Here is a 15,027-nt window from a genome sequence, read left to right as displayed (position 1 = left end):
TCATTGCTTCCCAGAGGTTCATGATTTTGATGGCCAGTTTCTCATCTACCTCAGCTATCTGTCACGTTAAACTGATTTCAGTTACATCTATTTGCTGATTAAACTTCTTTTTAAAAGATTTGACTTCCTTGCTGACTATCTCAATTTTCACATCAAAATCCGTTAATCCGTTTTCGTGGCAACAAATTCCTTCAAGAAGTCTAAGCCTCTTCATAGATTCCCCCATCTCTACTCTCTCCTTATAGATTAAGGTCTGCCTTTAGAAACCTGGTATTACCTTGCATTGTATTATCTAATACTTGTTGCAGCATTACATTTGTGTCCATGTACCAATGACTACCTCAGTCTGACTTTCATCTAAATAATCTGGTTCATCTTTGACTTCTACTGTACCCTCTGGCCTCTCCTTCTTCACTCCCATTCAACCTGATCTCCACGCACAATGACAGAACAGCAACAACGAAAGACAATTCTTAACTTCTTGCAAGAACTCAAGCCCACACTTACACAATAATAACAGAAGTGTTGTAACTGCGACTGGGATAGTCGCGGGGTTAAAATGACAAAAGTGCTGTGGGACCCGCGGAGAGGCCTGCGAACTACAACACAATGGGAGAGGACGGACACGACCAATGAAGGACAGAACGAACAACAACAAGATCGAACAACGGAGTCACAGGAAACCTAACAAACACGTCTACTTGTACACAGAACAAGTAAGTAAGCGAGGGGATGTGTCCACAGATGTACGCGAGATTAGACTGACTGGTTGAGTGAAAGGTAGGCGCTTAAGTACTCTACCGGGGGTGCCACTATTGGCCGCTGGCACCATGTGTTCCACTGTGGCGCCCTCACACTAAAAGTGGGCCAGGAGGCGCGCGCCACCACAGCTTACGACGCGATGGTGCAGAGACCTCTAGGGGTCTTCGACGTCCATGACGTCTGGTGCGGATTCAAATTCCGCGGCGAACGGTACCAGATCCATCCTCCCTGAAACTTGCGCGTAGGGGCGGAAACGCCCCAGACGGTGCTGAGGTGGGTGGCAGTGGAAAGAGGAACTGGGCGCATCAACCGCAACTGGCGGGGAGGAAGGGGCACCTGAGGTATCCATGACAGCCGATCCAGAGACCAGGGCGGGGAGGGAGTCGCCGATCCACCCGGAGGCAGGCCCGCGCGGAGACGGCAACCGTGGGCAGGGGTGGCGACTCGAGGACCACGTCTGTACCTGAAGGAGGTAGGGAACGAGGTGGCGGCAGCGCGAGTCCCATGGCAGCACGAGGGCAGAGCTGATTATGATGGTGGCGCTCCTACCCTTTCGATATCTGCACCAACATCACACGCCGCCCATGGGCCGCGATGACCGTGGCGGGTGTCCAACTTGCCTTGCGCCTCTACTTGCGGGCCCACATGGCCGTGCCAAGGGTATAACACTGCGAGGGCCAGGAGTGGCGGCAGGAGGAGGATGGCATCAGCAAATGGAGCACGGTCCGTGGCTGCTGCCTATGAAGAAGCTCTGCCGGACTGCGTCTGTCAATTGGCTTAGTGCGATAGGTGCTCACAAACAGGGTAAGGCGACGTGGTTGGAGATGTGTTGACTGCCTTAGTCAACTGGTATTTAAAAGTGTGGATAAGCCTCTCCGCCACGCCATTGGACGAAGGGTGGAAAGGGGGGCTACGGATATGTTTGATACCGTTGGCCTGACAGAAGTCGTGGAAGGAGGATGCCTTGAATTGGGGACCATTATCGGAGACCAATGTGTGTGGCAGGCCCTCAATGGTGAGAACCTGGACCAGGGCCATGAGTGCAGCCTCTGTGTTGGTGGATGTCATGCGGACAACATATGGGTATTTGGGAGTAGACGTCAACAATGAGTAACCACATGGACCCCAAAAACAGGCCTGCAAAATCGATATGGATGCGATCCCAGGGCCGGCGAGGCACATGCTATGGCGCAAACAACTGAGGGGGGCTTGCCTGGTGATGCGCACAGACAGTGCACCCATGGACTAGGCACTCAATATTGCCATCGATGCCGGGCCAATACACATGCCGGTGAGCCAAAACTTTCATATGGGACATACCCCAGTGCCCGCGGTGTAACAAACCGAGCACCTGAAGCCGCAATTCTGGAGTGATGACCACCCGGTGGGCATCCGACTCCGTGGCCAACAGAAGGACATCATCAACCACAGACAGCCTGTGGGTCAGGTGGCGCCAGGGGCTGAAATTGGACTGCATCCGACGAGTAACATAGGACGGCCAGCCGTGGACCACATAGTTGAGAATCTGCCATAAGACAGGATAGCGGCGGGTAGGTGCAGCAATGTGAGCAGCCATAAGGGGCATACCGTACAGCGCATTCTGGTGGGCGGAATCAATGTGAAAGCAGAGGACCTCCTGCTGGTCAAAGGCAGGATCGAAGCCTGCTGGAAGACGCGACAAAGCGTCCACATTAGCATGGTGGGCGGTGGGCTTATACCGGATGGTGTAAGTGTAATTACGTAAAAACAATGCCCAGTGCTGGAGATGAGCCATACGCTCTGGAAGGTGAGAGTGAGGTCCGAAAAGTGGAACCAAGGGTTTATGGACCGTCAGGAGGGTGAACTTTGCCCCAAAGAGATAGGTGTGAAATTTTTGGACGGCGAACACGATCGCCAGGGCCTCCTTTTCAATCTGGGAGTAGTCCCGTTGAGCTGGGGTCAAAGTCTTTGAGGCATAAGCGATGGGCTGTTCGGAGCCATTGGGATCCCGGTGCGCGAGGACGGCCCCAACGCTGTATGCCGACGCATCAGCTGCCACAACCAAGGGGTGGTCCGGAGAAAAGGGAGTAAGGCAAGGGGGCGGACTTCAGCATTGCCTTTAAACGGAGAAAAGCCTGGTCAAGTGATTGAGGGGTTGAGTAATGGAGGCAGCCTGGGGCAAGAACTTTAAGTAATAAGTAACCTTGCCCAAAAACACCTGCAGTTCAGATAAGTCCTTGGGACGAGGAAGGGCCTCAATGGCTGCGACATTACGACCCGAAGGGCGAATGCCATCTTTGCTAAGTTAGTCGCCTACGTATTCCACTTCCGGTTGGAAAAAACACCTGTCCACCTGACAGCGTAAACTAGCAGACTGCAGAGCGTGAAATAAGGTGCTGAGGTTTTGCAAATGTTCCTGGTGGGAACGCCTGGTGACCAAGATGTCATCCAGATAATTCACACGGGTAGGGATAGGCTGTGTAAGCTGCTCCATGAATCACTGGAAAATGGTCGGCGCTGAAGAGACACCAAAGGGAAGGCGCTTGTACTTATACAATCTGAAAGGCATGTTGATAACCATGATGTTCTGAGATTCGGCATCCAAGGGCAAATAGTGGTATGCCTCAGCCAGGTTGATCTTGGAAAAATACTCTCCCCCGGCAAGCTTGGCAAGAAGGTCTTCCTGTCGGGGAATGGGGTAAGTGTCAACAAGGGACTGAGCATTGACTGTAGTGCCGAAGTCCCCACATAGCCGAAAGGACCCATTGGGTTTCCGTATGACCACCAGCGGTGTCGCCCATGCACTGTAAGTTAGAGGCTCCAGCACGCCAGTGGCCTGGAGCCAATCAAGTTCCTGCTTGACTGCTGGCCGTAAGGCCACCGGAAGGGGCCAGGTCCGCAAAAAGCGAAGCTGTGCATCTGGCCATAGGGTGATGTGCACCTGAAAGAGAAGCACATCCGAGATCCGGTGCAAACAATGACGCAAAAGCGGAGCACAGATCGTCCAAGTCCTGAAATGGAACAGTGGTGGAAATGACCTTAACTTCGTCAGAAATTGAAAAGCCAAACAGTTGAAACGTATCGAAGCCAAAACTATTTGAAGCCGCCGGATAGTCGACGACAAAGAGGGTAAGGAGCCAGGGAACATGCTTGTACGTCGCCTGGACGACAAACTGCTCACGAAGGGGAATGGAACCATCTCCATAGGCGACCACATGGCGAGAGGGAGGCAACAACGCAGGAGAGCCCAGCCAGGTATACGTCGCCATATTAATCAGTGAGACGGTGGCCCCAGTGTCGACCTGAAAACTGACATCCTCTGTGAAAATGCGGAATGTGAGGAAAAGCTTCTGCACTGATGGGTTATCCTATGGGATGACTGATTGCAGAGCATGGACGGTATCTGGAGGCCCAGGAGGGGCAGGACTGGAGCGAGTCGAGCGACTACGACAAATCGATTGGATGTGGCCCTCCTTGTTACACAGCATGCACGTTTTCCAACGGTGGGGACAGTCAGTCTATGAATGGGCAGTAAAGCACTGTGGGCAAGATGGAAGTGGACCACGTGACCGGCAACGAGGGGCGACCGAAGGTGCCAATGCCATAGAGACGTCAGACAATGAGGAGTCCTGACGGCGCTGGCCTCTGTTGGCCGGGCCACGTCAATGGCGCGAGGGCGGAACCCGCCATGACACCGCGATTGCTGCCACCTGCGGTCGTGCCATAAGAGGCTCGTTAGCCGCTTGAGCATTTTCAAGGGATTGGGCAATGCGGAGAATCTCTTCCAAGTAGGGGTTGTCGAGTTTCAGCGCTGCAGTATGGACCTCAGGATCGGGAGCCAGCTGAACCACCACATCTCGGATCAGGGAGTCCGCATACAAAGCCTTACACTGCTGATTGGTGCACGTAAAATTGCATCGACGGCTGAGACCCTGCAAGTCCGTGACCCAGGAATGATACGATTGACCAGGCTGTTTATGGTACTGGTGGAACTCCAGCCGAGAGGTGACCACATGATAGCGTTGGGAATAATAGTTTGTCAGCAAAAGGCAGATCTCCTGGAAAGAGAGAGCCACAGGATCTGACAACGGTGCCAACTTGCGGAGAAGAAAGATTGTGTCCGGAGAGGCCCAAGACAAAAACCATGATCGCCGCAAGGAGTCGTCCATGGCATGAAAAGCCGTGAAATGTTGTTTTAGCCAATATAAGTAGGTTTCCCAGTCCTCTTTAGCGTCATTAAAGGGTGGAAACGACGGCGGACGTGGGAAAGCATCGGACACCCGAGGACTATGAAGCTATTGCGGTAACGTGTACCGGGCATCGACTTTGTCCATTAGCAACTGCAGCGACTTTTGTAAGATGTCTAACTGGAGCCGCTGCTGCTGCATGAGCTGCTGCTGTTGCTCCAGCAGACAGACCAACTTCACCTCCATACCAACAATGACCACCGTTTACCTCGTCGCCAAGATGTTGTAACTGCGACCGAGACAGTCGCGGGGCTGAAATGACAGAAGTGCGGCGGGACCTGTGGAGAGACCTGTGAACAACAACATAATAGGAGAGGACGGACACGACCAACGAAGGACAGAACGAACAACAACAAGATCGAACAATGGAGTCACAGGAAACCTAACAAACACGTCTACTCGTACACAGAACAAGTAAGTAAGCTGTCTAACGCGAGGTGATGTGTCCACAGACGTATGCGAGATTAGACTGGCTGGCTGAGCGAGAGGCAGGCACTTAATTACTCTATCGGGGGTGCCGCTATTGGCCACTGGAACCACGTGTTCCACTGTGGTGCCCTCACACTAAAAGCGGGCCAGTAGGCGCGCGCCGCCACAGCTTACGGCGCGATGGTGCAAAGACCTCTAGGGGTCTTCGACGTCCATGACGTCTGGTGCGGATTCAAATTCCGCGGCGCGCGGTACCAGAAAAAGGAGTGACAGCTTTTACTGATTTTACTGCTTACATTGCTACTGAAAGAAATGCTACTGAGAATAAGTTTGGCTCCAGCAGCAAGCCTCAACACAGGTGTAATTGTTCAAGTGAATGACCATTACTACAGTTGTATGTATTTATGATGTCCAGTTACTTGCAGTCATCATGGTTCTGCTCTCCATGCAGTGATATCAAGCTGTGCATTACTTGCTCTCATCTTGAACCCTGCCCAGTGTTTGATCACAAAAGTACCAATGTTTTGAGTCTGCAATATTTACATTGTTGGTAAAAGAAAAATACATAATTCAACGAACTAGTTATGAATATTATATTCCCCTGAATCATCAAAAACAGTTCTCAACCAGTGTTAGACCTACATAAATAATGACCACTGTTAGATGGTGACACAGCAAGCTCATTCATTTATAGTTTGCTCCACAATATGGTAGCAATGTCGCATTAAATTGCCACCAGCTTTACAGATGTGACTCTACCCTATACTGCCTAGACATTACGAGATGACATATCTCTTGTCTATGCCTGGAGTCTCCCAAATTGGCAGTAGAAGTCTCACCAATGACGGCGGCTGGAAATGGTGTGTTGGGCACCAAGATGCATTGTGGCACCTCACTCATCTATAGCCTCTTATCATGCGACTGTCTCTCTGAATGCATTTTTGTTCAAATAAGGGAACAAAAATAAGTTGTTTGGTAAGAAATGGAAAAGAGATATAAATTAAAAGTTTTTACCTCATCAAATAATCAAATTTTTTATGTTCTGTATGACAGCAGGTATTGTCTTGATGATGTATGATGTCACATTTACAGTTGTTTTTGCTGATTTCATCAATCTCTGGTGTGTTATATACCACTGGTCATGACAATGTCTTATGTAACCAAATAAACAAGCAATGATTATATTGTAAGGTCATCATGAATGGCCCACTTTAGTGGGGTCCCTTTTGTGTTGGCTGCTGCTTGATTTTTGGCTTATATGAATATATCCAAGTTATATTTCCTGTTACAATTTTGTATATGGATTTTGCATTTTCTTGGTTGAATTTTTTGACCATCTGTTTACATCAATAGACACAAGCACATTTTTGAGCTATGGGAAACGAGTGCAAAATCTATCAGAAACAGGTCTTTTTGTATAAATGATCACACAAAATTGATTATATTGCAGTCTTCAATACTTCTAAGAATGCATCTATTTCACAGTAAACCACATGCCAATCCTTTTCAACCATTTGCTCCGAAGGTGACTACCAAACAATAAATGAAGCGAATCAAGGCATTGTTGTTACTTTAGAACACGGTAAGAAATCATCCACTGAAAAGTTTTACATGGAATTTCCATTTTTTTTCACCGTACTACTTCTTTAAATGGTCACAGTAAACAAACTACTTAGCCAATTCCTCAATTGCCAATGTTTTTAACAACAAATGACAAATTTTAAAACAATAGTGCTGTCACATCTCAATAGCATCATCTAGTGGTTGACTGCAAGAAGGTAAAAAAGTGATCTTCATATGTTATTTTAACCCTACATTTTTATTTTATGACTAGTATAAGTTAAGAGGCATGATTACTGTACAAACTTTTTATAAAGTCTCTGTGACAAAGTGGTGACTTAACTGCTAATTACAAGCAGCTGACCAGTGTGATACCTTAGGTTCTGTTTTGTTGTAGGAAACTTGAAAATGAATGCTGGAGATCAGAAACCACTAGCGATACATTTTAATATCCAAGTGGACTTGGTGCTGCAAACTATAGACTGATCACTTGCTGTTACTCTGTGTCATCATGGAAATATTACAAGGACGTAAAAAGTAACTCATGCTTGTTGCTTTGTTCCACAGACAGCAGCTGCAACACCAAGGCCTCCACCGTCTCCAGCAGCTTACCAACCAGCTGTACGTGCACAACCTCTGCCGTACCCACAGCCTGTGCAGCATGCACAGCCTCCATATCAGGTAATCTCCTGGAATACACACACGTTACATATTTAAATGCCATCTGTGTCTCCTGTTCAGTCAGCAACTTTATAAAAACTTCTTAAGATAATATAGATTATGAATATCTTGTCTGCATAGATTCATTATATTAATATTAAGCTCCGATGAAACAATTTTCCTACTGGCAACACCCAAAACGGACAAAGATTTCTAAATGCCATTTTAAGAACTAGTTTGGAATTTCATGCGGCCTGTACCTTGCAGCAGGATTCTGTTTACAACGAAAGACGTACAAACTGCGATACAATGCACTGCTACGACAAATTGTTTAATCACTTTACTACAAACTGCATGGTGCCAATATATCCTTGGTTAATGTTTATTTAAACACAATAACACAGTGCCATCATTGCGTCCAAGGGAGTACTGAATTACATTTGTTTTATACATCTGGAAAGGAACAGAAACACAGTGATCACAGCTGTTGTAAGGAATCTACTTAGGTTTGTTTGTTATATTAGTATGAAGTTACCAACATGTGTTTTAAACATTGCATCAAAGAAATTATATCATAAAATAAAGGGCATAAATGTGTCTGGGACAATCTTATAACATAAATAAATTCTATGAAAATCAGCCTTTGCAGCCCCTCTCAAATTTAATGGAAATATTTTCCTAGTCATTCCTAATACGACATTTGTTCTTAAATTTCATCATCATGTTTTGCTAAGAAAAGAATCTTAACACTAATGCCTCACCACATGAAGCACTGGTTGACAGCTAGTTTTGGCTCTCGAGTGCCTCAGATTATGAATCCTCTGTGTACAGCCTACCCGAGTTCCATTTATACGTGAACCTCTTGTTCTTGGCAACATAACCCTTTACCCCACTGCAGATGATGACACACAACATATGTCTGTCCTGGCACAAAATTGCTCTGTACAGAACCAACAACTTTTGTTGCCATCCTATCAATTTCATTAAAAGAGAAGATTCACATCACAATAAAATGGCCAACTGCTATTTTATATCCCTACTTTACCCTTTTTTTTAAAGGTTCACCAATTATGTTTTATGCAGAATTATAACTTTTCAGGAAAGATTAAAAATGATGGTCACATTCTGGGTCTCATACCCAAATTACAGAGAAGGCTGCCAGAATGTACCAAGTTTCCACAATATTTTGTGTACTGTGTACAGATGGTTATCAAAGTAATAGGTACATCTGAATATACAAGATTGATATATTTTCAGGCCAACTGTAGTCTGTAGTACACCTGTGATTCATGCAGAATAGTTGTATACAACTTGTTAATATTACTTTCACGAGTTTTTATTTGGTGCAGAAACTAGTCTCATAAGTGAAGACGGTAGAGGAGATAAGCACCTGATAACTCATTTAAATGCACTTAATGATGCTTTGTAAGGGTCCAGTCACCTGACTACATAGAGGAAAAAAGGTCTAAACATCTTTGTTACATGCAACAAAGAATAAACTAGTAATCATCACTTATCAAAAATTTAGTCTTTTGTTTTATGACAATATGATGTACATTCATTGAATTGTTAAATGATCATGATATTCAGAGAGCCTAATTATATTTCGTTATATATCTGTACAAAGCTTTCTAGTGGATTGAGCCCATTTGAAGATGGTAACTACTTGCCGAAACTGGTAATGTGAATATTTTTTATAAGTGTGATGTAATAAATTATCATACAAATAATGATTACATATTTCCAATTGGCAATATGTCAGTTTTTAAAAAGATAAAAGGGATATTCCAAATTTATTTTTGCACTTGACAGGTCCAAGTAACCCCACGTCCAGCACCTGCTGCTCCCCAGGGCAGTTTGGGCCTCTTCCGCTCAACTGCTCCAGCTACATTTCCACAGCAGCAGCACCAACAACAGGCACCACAACTACAGCAGACACCCATAGAGGAACCCCAGGAGGAACAGGACAATGGTCCTCACAGCTTTGGACAGGGATACTCATTTGAGTTTCAGGGATAAGTGATGGGTTGTTAACAGTCTGACATTATATTGAAGTGCAACATATGTGTTTGTGTGTGTGTGTGTGTGTGTGTGTGTGTGTGTGTGTGTCTGTCTGTGTTTGTGTGCGCGCATGTGCACGAATTAACATGTGTGTCTGTATATATATGTACATGCATTTGTCCGTTAAGTGGAAAAATGGGACATAAATTTCAAAATTGTGTCTATTTGTTCACCTGGCTGGAATGGAAAATACCATAACTCATATTTTAAATTTTATTATGTTTATTAAATATCACATTACTTATATAATTATGTTATCAGTGTTTTATTCACTGTAATATCAGTATAGTACTGATAAATCCATTCTGCAGCAGCTATTGTAATATTTTTCTTATGAAATGACAGAATACATCTCTTCGACATTTTCTAAATTTGGCTCCAGAAATATTTATAGAAACAAGATCCTCTAATATTTTGGAAGTGACAAACCTTCTAATGTTCTTCTAAAGTTCTAATGTGCAACTAACACTTAGCAGTGATGCATTTGCATACTTCTTATGCTCACATACTGAAAAACAAGTTACTCAACATTCTGAGCCTTAAAAACAAAGTGAATTTTCTTCTTAGAATGATGAGTAAACTATATTTAAACATCAGATTGTCACATTTAACAGTAGACTGTTAGATTTTAGCTACAGGATCAAGTCCTTTGGAGGAAAAGAAAGAACACACAAACACACACACACACACACACACACACACACACACACACACAGAGCCACTTTCATCTCTGTTGGCAGTCTACTATTAAATGCGCCATTGTTGAACTCTGCCTCTATCTCGTGATTAACAGTCTATTCTAAAACTCATACTGTTATTTCATCCTGCATCTTTCATTGTTGAACCCCAAGTATTTGCCATTTTGTATCATGAAATAAATGTAGACACAGAATGATGGCCAGAAAGAGACTTCACTATCAGCTCATCGTCAATCACTCACGGATCTATATAAAATTTGTCCATTTGAAAGCTAGACAATTACATAAGGAAGTTGTTGATTCCTCTGCTGTGATCTCACCTATATGGAGGAGTCAATCTTTCTCACAGTTGGATGTAGACTGTCTCTCTTATTACTTAATGTCCAAATCAAAATAATTTCATTCAACTGCCTCAAATCTTCCAAACTGCTTGTTTAAGGGGAGCCGGAGGTGCCTATGCTGCCAATGTTAAAATCACTAAGTTTGAGGAACATTTATGAATAAACTACCAAATAGAAAAATTTGAATTTTTTTTTACATATAGAGTGGTTTAGTATTGCAGTTATGACAGAGGGATTTTGGAGTATCTTTTCTAGTTTCCTTCCAATTATTTTTTTGATTAAGGACCCAAATTTTTTTACAAATAATTGCTTTATAATTAAACTGAAATGAAACTACTGAAAATATTGCCAAATGGCTGTGTTACAATGTAAGTTTGACCACTAGGAGTGCTGCATAAAAATTTCATCTCTCTAGCTTGAGTGGATTTTGAGAAAATTTCCTTATATTCGAAAAATTCTAATTTACTTGAAATGGATATCAAAGTTTCTCAATACATTCCTGCACTATAGGATGGATTATCAGGGTCTTCTCTTCTTCATCCTCCAAAAGCTTCCTCTTCTGTCTTCTTTTCTGGCCTGTTGTTCCATCATACTTCATATGCCTTTGTCTTCTTTCTGCTCCTCTTATCTTTTCTCCGTCAATACTTCTTAGTGCTCATACAGTGTTCACCCCAGCTGTAAATCCTAATGCCTTCAGAACTTCACACTTAACACTGTTCCGTTGGTTGTAGGTTGCTATTGCATCATAAATGCCAAAGTGCAGTGTTTTTATGCTTACAAACACCCTTTTAGGAATCACTTTCCAAATCAAATTGTTTACGCTCTCATTAGGATTCTGCGTCTTTCCGTGTAGACATTTGTGTAACAATTCTGGCAGTGCTAAGTCATGAAAAATTGGTTTTATTGCATTTATCACAGCTGCTGGCACACCATGTTTGTGATCATAGTCCTTTTTTGCATTATATTTGCACCAGGAATCTTTTGGGCACAGGCTGTGTTGAGGGTATTCATTGGAAGAGGCAGTATGAAGGAACAATGCCCACACTGCTTTTCGCATGTCACTAATATTACTAGTATTTTGCCTTATAGCATACCCATAGTATCTCTGTAGATGTTCAATCACCTCATCAGTAAGCCTGTCTCTCCCTCCTATTGTCTTTCCATCACTGAGCTTACTTGAACCCAAAGTTTGTTTGAGCCTTCGAAGCTGTGCACCCATACGCTTTTGCACATGCCCAATGCATCACAACTTTTCAACTACAAATTCATTTCCATATGGTTTCAGTTCCTCTATAGTCTTGAAACCTTTGGAGTCACCATCCCAAAGGTAGCATTTGCTAGAAGATGTCACAGGGCTATGGCTGGCCATGTGTTGCTTAGCAGAAGAATGCACTGTTTCAGTAATTGTAGTATTGCAACTTGGTATTAGTGTTAATTTTCTTTTCCCTACGTTCTTCTTCTTCTTATATACACGGTTACTAAAATGTGGCGTCGTAACCAGAACAACGCTTTACACAAGAAGTATAATACTACCAACAACAGGCGCAACACTGAACTAATTCCTAATTCGAAACGGTAAACAGCAAAGAGACGATGTTCCACGCTCTTAGTGCTTCATTTGTCACAGAAAACAATGTAGCCAACCCTTGCACACTCACTGTATGCGTAACATAAGGCGCTGTATGCGTAACAGGCCGAGAAAATCCCAAGCAGTTCGCCAGGAAGTCACGAGAGGGTGTTAGATGCATTTAGCGGCCTCCCATTTCCTCTGCAGGCGTGGGGGAAAATGGTAATAACTCCACTTCTAGGGCGAGTAGAACAATAATTCAAAGTTTACATTAAAGAGGAATGTTCCAATTAATTTTCGGTAGGAAAAAAAAAAAAAAGCAATTTTTTGAATTTGACCACCTCCGGCTCCCCTTAACAGAGAATTGTGTTTCTGTTGCTCCCAGCCACTCATTAAGGAGAACCTCCCCTCCTTTGTTAATTTCTCATCATTGTTGTATATGTCAATGAGTCAAGCAGTTAATTCGGATTTACTGTATATGTGAGAAAAAAAGTACTCTAAATGAAAATGTTATTGTGTCACTTATGCTTTGGTAGACTTATCATTTATTACTTTATAAGTTATTGTACATCGTATTTCATTACATCATCGTGTTAACTGAATGGTACATTGTATGGAAAACTCATAGCCTTGACTTTTATGCCTAATGACCGGTGGCTACGGCAGTTTTAAAATGAAAGGCAATTTTACCTTCAGACAATGTGCAATAAATACATGAGTAAACATTAAATGAGAAGCTTAACAACAAAATTTTTAACACTTAAGTGCTTGATTTTCGAAGGTATTAAGTTACATGATAGCTGTGGATTTACCATATACGATAAGCAAAGTTATCTTACTTGAAATGACAGACATTGTTTTTTGGGAAGGACTGATCAATGTTGAACCTACTTTCAGCCCGTGATCAGAATTGTAAAAAACATGTGATAACATTAGTTGCTGTGAGAACAGATGAGGCAAGAGACAGACAAAGGCTCTTTGGTGCAGCAAAGAACATTTATTAGCAATTTAGAATTTATATTGTTGTTCTTTGGATATTTAATTAGTTACGAGTTGAGTTTCAACAAAGAGACTTTCTAAAAACTTGTATTTGTGAGTTTCTGTGGTAGTTACATTGTTCACTGTATAATTACCCATAGTGGTGACCCTGATGTGATTTGATAAAGAAAAGAGTCAGAATTGAAAAAAAAAAAAAAATCTTAGTAAATGATAATGACAGATGCACCACCATGTTCGACTGCACTTAGTAAACAATAATGACAGATGCACCATCATGTTCGACAGGGATAGCAGGTAAGGCAGAGCCAACCAACACTGCAACTATGCTGCATCGTGCAATAGCCAAGAGTAATCAGCAAGACAGGTATAGTGCAAACTGACTGAGTGACGTCTAGCTTCCAACAGTCTGGCATAATCATCCACAGATTTGGTTCATGCATATTGAGTGCCTCTTCCAGCAACATGGTAAGCATAAAGGCGAAGACAAATACACGATAACCACAATGCATTTAGGAGGAGCAGTTATGGAGGAAATCTAAGATATTCTATGGCAATGTTCATACTTGTTGATAAAGGAGACACTTGTGTGGCGTTACACTTTGTCGCCAACGATTTGGCTGCAAAGAGCTTTTGACAAGGAACAGATTAGTAACAGATCATCATCACAAATGTTGCGAGCTTTAAGTGTTTTTACTGGTCCAAAGCTACTACCAGAACAGTTGTTATGAGTGTTGTAGCCACATAAATTATTTGTCAGCATCCATGCAGTTGTGGCAGCTCATCAAGATTTGCCTTTGAGGGAATTATTCCAGAAAATTGATGCAATAGTGTCTCTCTCCTCTGAAATTCCAGTAGGTGTCAAAAGGGAAAGTGTGGCTGACAGAAGTCATATAACAAACACTGAAGCAGCAAATGTCAACATGAAGTCAGAACCATGTGCAATGGGCACTGATGCAGCAAAAAAAGAGAAAAGTGTGGAGCAGTTGGAAGATCAGGTTGCATGGCTAAATTTGAAACTGTTGGAACAAAAGAGCACATTTCACAATCACTATGAGTGTGATCCTGAACATTGGATAAGGCAGCAGAAAGATAAGCGATGCAGATTTGACGCAACTTCATCACAGTGGTGCTGGTACCAGAGGCATTTTGGGGAAACTGTTCAGCCACGCATCAATCCTCATGGTCACCCAAATGCTGTAGAAGAACGTTAGAGGATGCCGATGTTCATCACCAACAACGTGTGCATTCAAAAAAGCAAGAGTGTGAGGTGCCATGCTAATGCAACACTGTCAGCAATGCAACAGTCACTGTGGTCGTTTGCCTGTGATAATATTTCTAGCCAAAATTTTCTTGTTGATTCAGGGTTGGATGTGACAATCTATCCAAATGGCTGTGCATTACTATGAACAGACCAATTCAACATATGCTCACTTCAGATACCAACTCTCGCATTGACACTTATGGGGAACATATGATGACATTGGATCTAGAACTACCTCATGAAATTACATGGACATTTATAGTTGCCAATGTTGCTAACCCTATACTCAGCATAGGTCTTTTGTTGCATTTTCATCTGTTGACGGACTTGGCAAACAGCTGTCTGATAAAGTACTAGTAGATGAAGAGTCAAATGACGATGGGCAGTGGGACAGGAACTTTTTGGTCAACAGAAAACATCATGGTCATTCAGGACAGCATTCTCTTTGGTCTTCTGCTACAGG

General features: G+C 43.2%; 1 protein-coding gene and 1 long non-coding RNA gene across 2 annotated transcripts in view; one reads left to right on the top strand and one right to left on the bottom strand.

The window, feature by feature from the left end:
• The window catches only part of LOC126166505 (tyrosine-protein phosphatase non-receptor type 23-like), an 87,708-nt gene extending 77,787 nt beyond the window's left edge, over nucleotides 1–9,921 (top strand). Inside the window, exons 4-5 of the mRNA XM_049920408.1 lie at nucleotides 7,545–7,658; nucleotides 9,450–9,921. Coding sequence (XP_049776365.1) covers nucleotides 7,545–7,658; nucleotides 9,450–9,656 — 321 coding nt within the window. The 3' untranslated portion in view covers nucleotides 9,657–9,921. The remainder of the gene's footprint in view (nucleotides 1–7,544; nucleotides 7,659–9,449) is intronic.
• Nucleotides 7,532–15,027, bottom strand: part of LOC126166537 (uncharacterized) — a 65,323-nt gene continuing 57,827 nt past the window's right edge. Inside the window, exons 5-6 of the long non-coding RNA XR_007535441.1 lie at nucleotides 7,898–8,090; nucleotides 7,532–7,666 (exon numbers count right to left, since the gene is read on the bottom strand). This is a non-coding gene — a long non-coding RNA (uncharacterized LOC126166537). The remainder of the gene's footprint in view (nucleotides 7,667–7,897; nucleotides 8,091–15,027) is intronic.

Source organism: Schistocerca cancellata, chromosome 1, assembly GCF_023864275.1.
Source record: "Schistocerca cancellata isolate TAMUIC-IGC-003103 chromosome 1, iqSchCanc2.1, whole genome shotgun sequence".
NCBI classification, from domain to species: Eukaryota; Metazoa; Arthropoda; class Insecta; order Orthoptera; family Acrididae; genus Schistocerca; species Schistocerca cancellata.
Note: the sequence above shows the minus strand (reverse complement) of the source record. Positions and strands in the feature narration are given on the sequence as shown.